Source organism: Lutra lutra, chromosome 9 (assembly GCF_902655055.1).
Source record: "Lutra lutra chromosome 9, mLutLut1.2, whole genome shotgun sequence".
NCBI classification, from domain to species: Eukaryota; Metazoa; Chordata; class Mammalia; order Carnivora; family Mustelidae; genus Lutra; species Lutra lutra.
Genome location: NC_062286.1, coordinates 684,085 through 698,000, shown reverse-complemented (window position 1 = coordinate 698,000; position 13,916 = coordinate 684,085). Strand labels below are relative to the sequence as shown.

At 62.0% G+C, this 13,916-nt stretch overlaps 1 protein-coding gene across 1 annotated transcript in view; it reads left to right on the top strand.

The window, feature by feature from the left end:
• The window catches only part of PXDN (peroxidasin), a 69,648-nt gene that overhangs the window by 49,004 nt on the left and 6,728 nt on the right, over window positions 1-13,916 (top strand). The window contains 9 exon segments of the mRNA XM_047744274.1: window positions 365-477; window positions 1,394-1,550; window positions 3,665-3,773; window positions 4,295-4,452; window positions 7,429-7,670; window positions 7,672-8,253; window positions 8,255-8,934; window positions 11,224-11,358; window positions 12,134-12,342. Coding sequence (XP_047600230.1) covers window positions 365-477; window positions 1,394-1,550; window positions 3,665-3,773; window positions 4,295-4,452; window positions 7,429-7,670; window positions 7,672-8,253; window positions 8,255-8,934; window positions 11,224-11,358; window positions 12,134-12,342 — 2,385 coding nt within the window.

Sequence of the window (13,916 nt, the reverse complement as noted above, 5' to 3'; positions counted from 1 at the left end):
GGCACTGGCCTCCCACAGCCCTGGTGGGCGGGCTGCTGGGTGCAGAGCCGCTGTCTGGAGAGGCGGGCCCCGCGGGCAGCCTGCGCTCCCCACTCACAGCAAGAGCTGGTGCGGGCTTGCGTCTGCTCCCCAGCGCAGCTCCTCGGGGGGAGGGCGGCCGCCGGCACACCCTCTCCCCTTCACTCTGGCCCCTGAGCTTGTGCAGATGAGCTGGGGAGGCTGAGGGGTGGCTGACGCGAGCCGAGAGTGCCCTTGGCCTGCCCCGGCTGAGGACAAGGTGGCTGCAGCTCCTGGGAAGCTCTCTGGTGACCGGCGAGTGTCCTGGCTTCCGTACCTTTGTCAGCTGGTGTCCTTTGCCTTGCAGTCACGCCGGTCTTGCCAGCATCGACGAGTGACGTGACAGTGGAAGTGGGCACCAGCGTGCAGCTGCCCTGCAGCTCCCAGGGCGAGCCCGAGCCCGCCATCACCTGGAACAAGGTACCACGGTGGTGGACTGGGCCCGGGTGTGGCGGCTGCCCCCAGCTCGCAGCTTCCCACACCATCCTCAGCACAGGAAAGCTCCCCCCCCAGCCTGAGTTACCGGCTGCCGTGGGGCCCTCACGACCTGAACCAGAGGAAAGCGGTCCCACATTGTCCTTTCCGCGTTCTTCCCAGTGGCATGGCAAAGAGACCCTGCCACTAGGTCTGTGGCCCCATTGTCAGCAGGGAAGGTTTTTGTGCTGTTCCTCCGCTTTTCAGGGTTGTGTCTGAGAAGTACAGCACGGAATTGGATCCCAGTGTTTAGCCGTTATGAACGAGGGTTTCAACAGGACATATCCCTGGAGGACAGCGTGGCCACAGGCAGGGGACCCTCACAGGGAGGTTTGAGTTCTGGGGGACAGCCTGGGCCTCTCCCACATGCCCCTGTTGCCCGCCAGCTGTCACCTGCCCTCTCCTGGGACCACACGTGGCCGCCTCCCTGTCCCCTTGGGCTTGCTCTTACCCTTCCCGGCCGGGCCTGTCGCCTGCCTTTTTGGGTGTGGCTCGGGTATCCTGTCTCCCAGAAGACCTTGCCAGGGCCCTTCTCTGTCACTGGGTGCCCACACGCTGGGCCTTCCCCATGGTCGTGTGCGTCCCACGGTGGGTTTCTTTCTGGGTCCCCAAGTCCTGATCCTGTGGAATCCATGGGACTCCATCCCTGTCTCAGTGTTTTCTGGATCTTTCACAAGAGTTTAAGAAAAGTTCCTCTCAGCAAATTGGACTAAGTCTCTTTTTCTCTGCAGGTTTGGATAGAGCTGAGCATACCCTGTGCGCCTTGTCCCCCAGTGAGGGCCCGACAGTGGACCTCCACCCCCAAGTAAAACCACTTCTGCTTCTCGGCCTCATTCTTCGTATCGTTTCTCTTCTGCTCCAGGACGGGGTTCAGGTGACGGAAAGCGGGAAATTTCATATCAGCCCCGAGGGGTTCCTGACCATCCACGACGTCGGGACCGCGGACGCAGGCCGCTATGAGTGCGTGGCCCGGAACACCATCGGGCAGGCGTCTGTCAGCATGGTGCTCAGTGTGAGCGGTGAGTCCCGCGGCCGGCGCCACCGTCCCCGGCACGAGGCGGGAGGGGCGCTCCGCCTGGCGCTTGCCGGCTCGCCGCCTGATGGCCTGGTTGGGGGCGGCCACGTCACACTCTGGCTGCCGTCCCTTCTTGCGGCTGTGGCCGCTGTGGTCGCGCGCCTGAGCCCCGGGCGGGACGTTGTGGCTGGCGTGGCAGCCATCCAGACCCACAGGGCTCCAACGTGTATAATTTACGTCCCCGTCTAGCGGGGGTGCACGTGCGGCTGCCCTTTGAGCGGCCGGTGCCCCATCGCCCTGCTTCCTGTCGTTGTGGGTGCGGCCGCGCGTCTTCCCGGAATGGGGACACCTCCCTGCCCCGGCCCCTGACAGCCACGCTGGGCCGGCCTCTGTGTCTGCCCCCTGCCCGCCTCCTTCCCCTGGCCCATCCCTTCACTTGAGTCTGTGTCTCTGCCTTTCCCAGCACAACTCACCCACCGGCTGCCTCCATGGGCCTGTGAGTGCCCCGGGTGGCAACGGGGTCCTTCTGTGTGTGTGCCCAGCACCCCCGTGCCCGAAGCCTGTAGGTGCTTACCAGATGTGAGCGGTAAAGAGGAAGTGGGAGCCTGCTTTGATTTTTTTTGCGGGGGGATGCTCTTTTCCCATTACATACGGTGTGTGAAATGGATGTAAAATTCAGTTGGTGAATTCTATGATTTTTTTTTTTGTTCTTTTAATGGCAAATTTTGATCCCTAAAAATAATGTTACTTTGATGTAAATTAGTTATTTATGAGAGTACAAATAATCCTTTACCCACGATCCCACTTCCAAGAAATAACCATTGTTAACATTTCGGTCAATTTCCTTTATTTTTTTCTAAAGGTAGGTAAATATTTTCAAGTTATTTTTGTGATTGTTGTTTGAAGAACGACAAATGCAGTTCATCTGTAATAATGTAATGTTAGAGTCATAAAATGGTATAAAATTACGAGTCATTTTTCTACCACTTGGCATAAAAATATTAGGTTCCAAAAATGAGAACATTTGTCTCTGTTTGAGATGCACTGAGGTGGGGGTTGTGCCTGGGGAAAGGCTGTCGGGCCGCGCTTCAGACGTGTGGAGCGACCCGCGGATAGTGGTGACTGGGCGGTTTGTGGAGTGCGCAGGGGCAGCTGCACCGGGTCCGCGGGGCTGCCACCCCTCTGTGGGCAGGGCTGGGCGTCTGGCGCCGTCAGGGGCCGAGGGGTGAGTCTGGCGGTGCCTTCCGGCTCAGGTTATTTTCAACTGTGTCCTTCTGTGGAAAGGCTGACCAGGTTGAGGGAAGAAAGGACCTTTTACGAGCCGCGTGTCCTTGGTGACGTGGGCACCGGCTGCGTCCGTGGACAGGGTAGAAGGTTGATTGGGTTAGCGTTACTTTAGTTTAGCAAACTCTGGTATTCGGTGAGAAGAAATGAGAAGAAGGAAGTAGAAGGTCAGGAACAGGGGCGCCCGGGGGGGCTCCGTGGGTTAAGCCTCTGCCTTTAGCTCAGGTCATGGTCCTGGATCGAGCCCAGCATCGGGCTCTCTGCTCCATGCGGTGTCTGCCTCGGCCCCTCCCCCTGCCTGTGCTCTCTCTCCCAGATAATAAATACAATCTGTAAAAAAAAAAAAGGGAAAAAAAAAAGAACGTCCGGAACAGCTTCAGAGGGTTGCAGGCTAAGCCGTGTGTGTGTGCGTGTGCGTGTGCATGTGCGGGCAGTGGTTCACCCATGGCTGTGACGGGCCCGTCCAGAGGAGACGGGAAAACGCAGGGAGCAGAGTGGGGGGGCGCAGCTGGCAGCGCAGGCGCCCCTAGAGGGTCTGGCCGTTGGTGGGAAGAACCGAATCTGCCAGGAGCGGAGAGGCCGTCCGTCCTCCCTGGGTGGCCGTGCTTTGCTAGAACTTCTGTGTTTCACGCTGGGAGCACTTTTCCCGTGTTCTTTTGGGGTATCACGTGATTTCAGACGCTGAGGTCTGTAATTTGCTTGAAACGGCTTCTCGTGTCATTTAAGCTTCCGTACGAGAGACCGAACCTTTGGGGAAGAGCGTGCCGACACGATGCTGCGTGCGTAACATAGAGTGGCATTTTGTGGGTAACGAGCGACTTTGTGTTTTCCCAGTTCCTGATGTCAGTCGAAATGGGGACCCATTTGTGGCCACATCGATTGTGGAAGCGATTGCGACCGTGGACAGAGCCATCAACTCGACACGCACACACCTGTTTGACAGGTACGGTGGGGACGGAGATGGGCGTAGACCTCCGCTCCTTCAGCCTCTGGGGCAGAACAGAGCTGTGGCCTGTTTCATCCGAGGGAAAGCCTTTTAATTTAAAAATCCTGACGTGGGCATTAAGTCTTGTGGGGTTCAGACAACAAAAAGACGCGTCCTTTCTGAGTAGAAGCGGAACTAGGATTCGTAGGTGAGACGCCTTAGAAAACCTTGGCTCGTTAAACGCACGACTCGGCAGGAACAGAGTCTCGGGCCACAGTGACTTGTTCGCGTCGGTGACCTGGAGCGTAGTGAGACTGGACGGTCGTCTTCCCTCTTTGACTTAATGATTTGTTTTTAGTGTCTTTCTTTCTGTTTGTGTTTGCCGCCTTCCGCTTGGGATGAGTCAGGTACGCGACATTATGTCTCAACAAAAGTAGCTACAGACGTGTTTGGTGGCAATGAGTACATTTTTGGACATGAGTAGTTTTGTCCTCAAAGTTGGTTCTCTTCTTCCCTGTCTGCTCCCGCACCCCTGCCAGCCGTCCCCGTTCTCCCAACGACCTGCTGGCCTTGTTCCGGTACCCGAGGGACCCCTACACCGTGGGCCAGGCACGCGCTGGAGAGATATTTGAGCGGACCCTGCAGCTGATTCAGGAGCACGTGCGGCACGGCCTGATGGTCGACCTGAACGGAACAAGTCAGTCCTGGGACCCCTCCCCTGAGAGCAGGGCCTCACCGTGCTGGGGCCTCTCTGGGCACCGTCCCGCCTCCCCATGTCTTCGAGTGAGCGCACGGTTGCCCAGGTTCGGGCTGCGCCGGGTCCCGTAGCAGCCACCTCATGTGCCCTGCAAAGCCGCATGCAGCTGAACGTGTGCACTGCCCTGACCGGCGCCGGACCCGTGAGGCCCCTGCGACCTGGCAGGGCGGCCGCTAGTCCGCGAGGCTGTGCGCCCGGGACGCAGGGTGGCGGACTGTTGGGAAGGAGGCTTGTGGGGCCCGGGTGACTGAGAGATGTCGGGGGAGGCCGCCCCTGGGTTGTGTGGACAGCGGGAGCCCGACACCCCACCCGCAGCCTGTGCCGCACCGAGCCCTGGGAGCACCAGAGGCCGGTGTCTGCTGTGTGGACGCGGTCCCTCAAGGGCGAGTGTTCGTCTAAAGCTCTCCAGGAGTGCGTGCACCGTGCCCCCCGGGGTCACGCTCCGCAGTCTCCACGGGCTTTTCCGACTCGTCTTCAGGGAGCCCGTCTTGCCCATCAGGATGGAAATGTCTTTCAATTGCCGAGCGGTCTTAGATGCGCGTGTGCGGCGTGAGGATGTGGAAACGGGCCCGTCTCTGCTTCTTGGAGGGAGAGGAGGTGCCCGAGCCTGTCCCCATCCTGGCCTGGCTTGGAGCTGGGCTTCCTGGTGCTTGTGTGTAGACACGTAGACCATGGTGCCTCCTCTTCTTCCTGGGGCGCTGGCCTCCATCGGGGCCGTCGTAGACGATCCCACTTCACAGACAGGCCAGCCTGGCCTCGCAGGTGCTCCCTGGGGAGAAACACAAGAGCCGCCCGCCCCTTCTCTCCACTTTCCTGTGTTGGGCTCTTTCCACCCTTCCGGCCCGGGGATGGGGACAGGGGCACGTGGGACATGTGGCCTTGTCCCCGTGGCGCCTCCCTGTGCTCCCAACCATCGGTCGCAAGGGACCACGCTCGGCTACCTGTGGAGGGCCCGTGGGGTTCCGTGGTGCTCCTTTCCCTGCCGTGGCCTCCCTTCCCGTGGCTCACGTGGTGAGTGCGGCTGCAGCAGCTTCAGCAGGCGCCCGTAGACCTTGTGCAGCCGCTGACTGAGGCAGATCCCGTCTGTAGCCCCTCGTGCAGGACGGTGTGCTCACCCACGCTGCCGTGTACGGAGAACCGTGGGGCCCTAGACAGACCGGAGAAACTGAACCGACTTGGAGCCCAGCAGAGGGGCGCCCGACTCTGGGCCACAGTGTGGTGTTCGCAGGAGAGCAGGCCCCAGCGGGCTGCAGCACGTGTAGACCCCGGCCAGTCTCAGATGCTGGGTCAGCAGGCTCTGGAGGCGAGAGGGTGGTCTTGTGGTCTGTGTGATGTGGGAGCCACGGAGCTCCTTGTAAAGAAGTGACCTGGTCACCTGGATCAGGTCGTCAGTGGCCCTGCCACAAAGGGGGAGGGCGGTACAGGAAACCAGGCAAGTGTGTGCGGGAGGGACCGGTGGGGCATGGAGGTGGCCAGTGTCCCTGGAGTGGCCCGGGGGATTCTGGGGCGGCAGGTGCCTGTGGAGTGGCCCAGGGGGTCCAGGCTCCTTGGACGCAGGTGTCCGTGGAGTGGCCCAGTGGGGCGGAAAGTGTTGGCACTGGGGTGGCTGGTGAGTGGAGTGAATTCCAGGTGCCTCGGAGGCAGGTGACGCATTCGCGTGTGGCCTGGATGTGGGGTCGGCTGATTGGGTTTCTGCCTGAGGGGCCGGAAGGCCAGAGGTGACACTTAGTGACATGGGGAGGCTGGTAGAGGACCGTGTTAGGGCTGGGGAGCGACTGTCTTACCTCTAGGAGCTGCAGGCATGCACAGGAGGCCTTGGTCTCCAGGGACACCTGGGTCTTGGTTCCACAAGCCCCGGCGTCCTACTCACCTGGAAGAAAACGGCCTCCTGCACACGGTCCTCCTGGTGTTTCTCTGTCACGAAATAGGCTTCTTGTCGGTTCCCCTATTCTCAGGGCGCACTTGCTCTCACATTTCCGCACTTTCACTGGTCAGATTTGCCTGCATTCAGGGATGGTTTTTATTTCTAAAGCAGAGCATGGTGGACGAGCGTGGTCGGGCGGTCGGGCGGTCGGCAGGACTCCGGCTGAATGGCCCGTGACGTGGAGCGGCCCGCCGCGTTTGCAAGAAGGCGTGGCGTGGCCGCTTCTCATCAGGGACACTTGAGGGGCTTGGCTCTCGGGGCCCTGCAGGCATGTCCAAGTTCACGGGGAGGCCTGTTGTGTCCATCCTGGGCCGGTGCCCCGCGCCTGCAGCCAAGTGCAGACGGGCAGGGCAGGAAGAAAGCTCCCCACGGGGCTTGTGCTTGAGCCCCGGGCCCCTGGGGGTTCTGGGACTTCCTGAGCTCACTGGGCGTGGAGCCAGGCGTCCCGTCCACCTTCCCGTGTCCGGGAGGTGCCTGCTGACGGGGGTGGGTCTTCTCATGCAGCCCAGCAGCACCCATTTCTGATGGCGTCACCGCCCCACCTCCAGCTCGGTGCGGGGGTCATTCAGACGCTGCCCTCACAAACCGGGACAGGCTCTGTTCCCTTAAATGTAGGCAGAGGCCGTCTCGATCGGCTGTGAGCGGGTACTTCGGGTGTGTGCCCCTGCGTGTCCGCCTGTGGTGCGAGGGTGCATGTGTGCCCCTGCGAGTGAGCATGTGGGTGCGTGTGTGCACACGTGTGGCCCCATGTGAGTCCAGGGCTCTCGGGCAGCCCGCAGAGCCAGCCCTGACGCAGGTCGGGTCCTTCCAGCTGTTCCTGAAGGGATCCCTGGCTCTTGCCGAAGGACCCGGCTTGTCCCCTGCCCGTCACGCACAGGTCCCCCCCGCTGGCTCCGCAGCCCGACGGGCAGGGTTGGGGAGGCTGCGGGGCCCGGGTCGCGTCCCTGGGTGCTGTCTGCCATGCAGGGAGTAAGCTGCCCCCTTCCCCGCAGGCTACCACTACAACGACCTCGTGTCTCCCCAGTACCTGAGCCTCATCGCCAACCTGTCGGGCTGCACGGCACACCGGCGCGTGACCAACTGCTCGGACGTGTGCTTCCACCGGAAGTTCCGCACGCACGACGGCACGTGTAACAACCTGCAGCGGCCCATGTGGGGCGCCTCGCTGACAGCCTTCGAGCGCCTGCTGAAGGCCGTGTACGAGAACGGCTTCAACACCCCCCGTGGCGTCGACCCCTGGCCGCCTGTACCACGGGCACGCGCTGCCCATGCCCCGGCTGGTGTCCACGTCCCTCATCGGCACGGACACCGTCACGCCCGACCCGCAGTTCACACACATGCTCATGCAGTGGGGCCAGTTCCTGGACCACGACCTGGACTCCACGGTGGTGGCCCTGAGCCAGGCCCGCTTCTCTGACGGCCAGCACTGCAGCTCGGTCTGCAGCAGCGACCCCCCGTGCTTCCCGGTGGCCGTGCCACCCAACGACCCGCGGGCCCGCAGCGGGGCGCGCTGCATGTTCTTCGTGCGCTCCAGCCCCGTGTGCGGCAGCGGCATGACGTCGCTGCTCATGAACTCCGTGTACCCACGGGAGCAGATCAACCAGCTCACGTCCTACATCGACGCCTCCAACGTGTACGGGAGCTCAGAGCACGAGGCGCGCGCCGTCCGGGACCTGGCCAGCCAGCGGGGGCTGCTGCGGCAGGGGGTCGTGCAGCGCTCGGGGAAGCCGCTGCTGCCCTTTGCCGCTGGGCCGCCCACGGAGTGCATGCGGGACGAGAACGAGAGCCCCATCCCCTGCTTCCTGGCTGGGGACCACCCGCGCCAACGAGCAGCTGGGCCTCACCAGCCTGCACACGCTCTGGTTCCGAGAGCACAACCGCGTGGCTACTGAGCTGCTCGCCCTGAACCCGCACTGGGACGGCGACACCATCTACCACGAGGCAAGGAAGGTCGTGGGCGCCCAGATGCAGCACATCACTTACCAGCACTGGCTGCCCAAGGTGCTGGGCGAGGTGGGCATGAAGGCACTGGGCGAGTACCGCGGCTACGACCCGGGCGTCAACGCCGGTATCGTCAATGCCTTCGCCACAGCCGCCTTCCGGTTCGGCCACACGCTCATCAACCCCGTGCTCTACCGGCTGGACGAGAACTTTGAGCCCATCCCGCAGGGACACGTCCCCCTGCACAAAGCCTTCTTCTCTCCCTTCCGCATTGTGAACGAGGGCGGCATCGACCCGCTGCTGCGGGGCCTGTTCGGCGTGGCTGGCAAGATGCGCGTGCCCTCCCAGCTGCTCAACACAGAGCTCACTGAGCGGCTCTTCTCCATGGCGCACACGGTGGCCCTGGACCTGGCCGCCATCAACATCCAGCGTGGCCGGGACCATGGCATCCCGCCCTACCACGAGTACCGCGTCTACTGCAACCTGTCGTCCGTGCACACCTTCGAGGACCTGAAAAACGAGATCAAGAACCCTGAGATCCGGGAGAAGCTGAGACGGTGGGTTGAAGGACGCCGTTGGGCGTCTCACGTGTGTAAAGGTCAGGCGTGCCACAAAAGGGGGTCCTAGCGTGCGTGGCCGTTGCTCTTTGTGTTTGAGTGTGTGTGTGCAGCCACGTGTCAGAGAGGAGCCAGGGCGGGGGGAGCCTGTGGAGGGGCCGACTCTGGTGGCCGTGCTGGTGCAGGAGGCCGTGGCCATAGCCGTGTGGGTGTCCCATGTGTCTGTCCAACAGGGCCCGACGCGGAGGGGAGGAGCTGCGGGGAACCCGAGGGCCCAGCTGGGGTATCTTGGGCTTTGGGGGGCCCCGGAGCTCACCCAGCACAGGGCCGGAGCTGCTGGCCCGACTGCCTCGATTCCGGAGACCACCGCGGCCGCCTCTGGCGATCGTGCGGGCTTCCACAGGGGGCTCCTGTGGTGGGACCGCAAGGGCGTGCCGGCCCCTGGAGACCACTGGGGCAGGGAGGTTGGGGCCTTCGTCCAGGAGGTTCTGGGCTGCCATCTAACAGGAACCTCTCCGTGGCCTCCTCGGCCTCCGTGGCGTCCCCGGCGGGATAGCCCCTTCGACTTGCAGCCCTGACCTTTCTCTGTGGTCACCGCTGCCCTTTGGGTGGTGACTTTTGTAACGTTCGTCATCTCAGTTTCCTTAATGGAGACCCCTGCTTGTTAGAGTCTCGCACGATCCCTCGTCGTCCGGGGACTCGTGAAATCGGCCCTCAGGTCCCTGGGTGTGTCCGTGTGTCCGTGGCTGAGGGCAGGGAAAGCTCCCCATGAGGGCTCCCTCGCTTGTGTTCTGGACTCTGCTGTCGGCCGCGCGTGATCTCGTGCTCTCACGGCCTCGGCGCTGGAGGGAGGACGCTCTCTGGGTAGTCTCCCGCGTGCCTCCGGCAGAAGACGGCTCCTGTGCGTGATGTAAGTTGTGGTCATGTGTCCCAGCGCTGACGCAGACACAGCACCGGCCACTGGCATGTGACCCGCCCTCCACGGGTGCAGGACGCTCTGGGTCTCCGCGTCGCATGACCAGCGTTTACGGGGACGGTCTGTCGTTCGTGTCCTTGAACGGCCTCCTTTGCTCTTGTCCGGATGGACACAGACGCCCCCCGTACATACCCCCTTCGCAGACTCACTTCCCACGGCCCAGAGGCACTAGTGCTGCGGCGCAGCGTGCTTGGTGGGCAGAGGGACGCGCCCGTGTGCGCCGGGGACCCCAGAGAGACGACCCTCCTTGTTCACCGAACACCCGGTCTCTCATTCACTTTGCTGTCTGTCGGCTGCCGTGTGGGGGAGGGGCCTGTGGTCCTAGGCCCAGAGGGGCTGGAAACTTCAGGGGCAAAAAGGCCTGCGGGACCTTCCTTAGGGTGGGGGGTGGGGAGGGAGCAGGGCCTGGTCAGAGTGGGGCACTGCCCTGCTGTCTGTGTCCCCCGTCCCTTTTTGAAGCGGGTGCCGTGCCCGTGTCAGCAGTGGGGTCGTGGGTGGGGTGCTGGCGGAGCTGGAGCTCCGGGGTCCTAGGCAGGCTTCCAGGTGGCTCCCTGGGGACCACACCGTGTGGCTCCCGTTTCCGTGTGCGGTGTGGAGACCACTCAGCCTCCCTTCCAGAAGGACCGGTGCTGCTGCAGCGGCCTCCCTCTGTCCCTGCGGGCCGTGGGGCCCCTCAGCTGGGTGGTGCACCGGGCTCTGAGTCCCCATTGAGGGCAAGCTGACACGTGCGTCTGGGGAGCCGCTGGGGTGTCTCCGGTGGGCTGCGGGCCGCTCAGTTCCCACGGGCCTCCCTACGGAGCTGCAGGAGCTGGACGAGCGCCCTTGTCCTGGGGCACCGAACTGTCGCCACCTCAGGCGTGTGGTCGAGTTCTGCTTCGTAACGAGCTTTGCGGCATGAGGATCTTCCACAGACAGTCGAATCGCGGCGTTACGGCGATTCCTTCTGGGGTCTGCCTTAGCTCCCTGAAGCCCGTTCCTTTGTGTTCATGGAAGGAAACTGGAAGGACGTACCTTACACTGTCAGGTGGGGTTATTTCTGAACAGAAAAGGCAGGAGTTTAGTTTTTCCTCTGGTAAGTTGGTTTTTCTAAAGTTATAATAAATTGCGCACGTGTTTTATGTGTGTGTGTGTGTGTGTAAATGGTACAGAAAACTCCTAAAGTATGACATGTAGATGCTTAAGTCACAGCGAATTTCTTGGCTGACAAAAGGTTTGGAAGGTGCTGAGTAATACCGAACAGCGAGGGCTTTTTCCTCTTTGTTCTGCTGCCGCTTTCTCGGGCACATTCAAGGTTTCACTTGCTTGTTCTGCAGGTTGTATGGGTCCCCACTCAACATCGACTTGTTTCCTGCCCTCATGGTGGAAGACTTGGTCCCAGGCAGCCGGCTGGGGCCCACCCTCATGTGCCTGCTGAGCACGCAGTTCAAGCGCTTGAGAGACGGGGACAGGTAAACGCAGATGCCACGGGGACAGGGGAGGCAGGTGCCTCGGGACAGGTAAAATCAGGTGCCACGGGGACAAGTGAGGGCAGGTGCCATGGGGACAGGTGAAGTCAGGTGCCTCGGGACAGGTGAGGGCAGGTGCCACGGGGACGGGTGAAGGCAGGTGTCAAAGGGAAGAGCCTCTGCTCTTAATGCACCTTTCTGGGGACTCGGGAAGGCAAGGAGCCGTTGCCGGAGCTCCGTGTGCAGGTGAAAGTGAATGAGTGCCGTCACCCCTCACTGTGATCGGCTCCCTGGTGTGGGGAGTTCCCTCCCACCGCACCCGAGAATTACACAGCCTTGTTCACGGGTGCTTTCGTGTCCTTCCACTTAAGACATTTCTGTTCCTAGGAATAGAGAATTCACAGGGTCCAATGCTGTGGGAGTCTGGAGGAGTCTGAGCTTCCGGCAGGACCGCCACGTTTCAGGTTTCATGGGTGTCGTTAGTGTAGCTTCACGTAGGGGAGGACACCGCCCCCCGCCCCAGGGAGCCCTCCGGCGCTGCGCGCCAGGCCGTGGATTCCAACCGTGGCCCATGCTGCCTTCCGAGCAGCCGACCCGCTGCTGGTTTTCGTCCAGATTTTTTGTTCTGTTCCTGAGTCAGAAAGCTGAGCTGAGTCTGAGTCCCTCCGTGAGCCATACCCGGTGGACGCCGGCGGGGTCTAGACAGTCCACAGAGCTGATCAGGGAATGTTTTAATTCACCTCCTGTGTGTGCTTTGTCTTGTTCTGGGGAAGCACAGGTTATGGTATGAAAACCCGGGGGTGTTCTCCCCGGCGCAGCTGACCCAGATCAAGCAGACGTCCCTGGCCAGGATCCTGTGTGACAACGCCGACAACATCACCCGCGTGCAGAGGGACGTGTTCCGTGTGGCGGAGTTCCCCCACGGGTACGGCAGCTGTGACGAGATCCCCAGGGTGGACCTGCGCGTGTGGCAGGACTGCTGTGAAGGTGCGTGTCCCGGGGGCCTGCTGCACGCACTGGGGAACGTCGTCCCCGCTCCCCACGTGCCACAGCTCCGGGGTGGCTGCTCAGGGACGCAGCAGAGCCCAGCCATGCTGGTGGGGAGCCGCTCCGGACACGTGCTGTTTCTGTAAGAACTCAGGACCGAGGGCCGCGCGCAGGAGGCAGGAATAAGCACAGTCGGTCCGGCTTCTGCTTTTTTCTTAACACCGAGCCTGCGTCTCCTGGGAGGACTTGTGTGTTGGACGAGTGTCATGTGGGCCCCCTGGGACGGCACTGGACTCAGACTGTCCGGAAGCGTAGCTCGCACCCGACTCGGGGTGCCGCGCGTTCCAAACGCCCGTGACAACACGCGTTGCCAGAGTGTCGTGGAAGGTCTGGAGGGGCGGCCGTCTGCGCGCAGGCCTCGGACGTGTTCGGCGGGGCTGCTGGGTCCCTGCCGCGGGGGCCATCCTCGCTCTGTGGCTCCCCTGCATTCGCAGATCCCACTGTCGCTCACCTTGATGCTCCTTTCCTGACCTGAATGTAATTTGGGCTTTGCTCAAACGGCGGTCAGACCCGGGGAGGATGAAGCGGGAGGTGTCCGGAGCCGGCCACGAGACCCTGCTCCTCAGCGGCCAGAGACGGCTGACCTGCAGCGGCCCCCTGCCGTGGAGATGGCTCCTCCCGCCTCCACCCTCGGCCTTGAGCGGCCTCTGCCCACCTCCTCTTCCGGGGGAAGCAGCTCTCGCCGTGGCTCTCCGTCGGCCGTCATGTCCGTGAGCGCGAGACTCTGGGTTGGTAGGTCAGCGCTGTCCTCTGCTGACGTCTGTGCACGGTGGCCGCGCCGATCGGGCGCGGCGTCTGTCCGCTTGGCCGTCCTCTGTGTGGATGTGGTGCGTGTGTGCGTGCGGGTGCAGAGCGCGGTGCGTCGTGTTACAGGACGACTCGTGTGACAACTGGGGCTGAGTTGACTGCACATCCCGTGTCCCGAAACATTTTCAGTCCCCCTGCTGCATCTAAGGGAAACTGGTTTTGGGGTGTTTTCACTTTTTTTAAAGAATTATCCTTGCCTGTTTGTGCAGCTGCACTCACATTTCCGAGGGTGGGCGTAGAGTGGGTCCTTGTGCCTGCAGAGACCTGCTCTTCGCAAGCCCCGGAAAGGGCCGGTTCTTTTCGAGATACAAAACTTCACGTCCTGATGGTGCCACCAGCCCCCCTGGCTGCTTACACAGGGGCAGAGCTGGGTTTTCTGTTGTTTTTGCTCGGAAAAGCCGGAGACCCTGGAGAGGCAGAGACTCAGAGCCGGGCGGTGTCATCGGGGCCATTCTCTCGTCCGTGCCGCAGCGGGGGCCGTTCTGACTTCCTGCCGCTGGACGCGCTTCCTCCAGGTCCTGAGCCGGCCGGGTTCATCGGAAGCTCTGTCTTCTGTCATAGGTCAAAAGCCACGTCTAAAACACAGCAGAAAGGAAAGAATTAAGGTCTGACAGGACCAGATGTCGGTTGCTGTTTACTTTCCATTCCACTTTCCAAAAAACTCCCAGAGAGCAGCTTGAGCTCCCCGTGGGTCCTGGAGTGTGTGC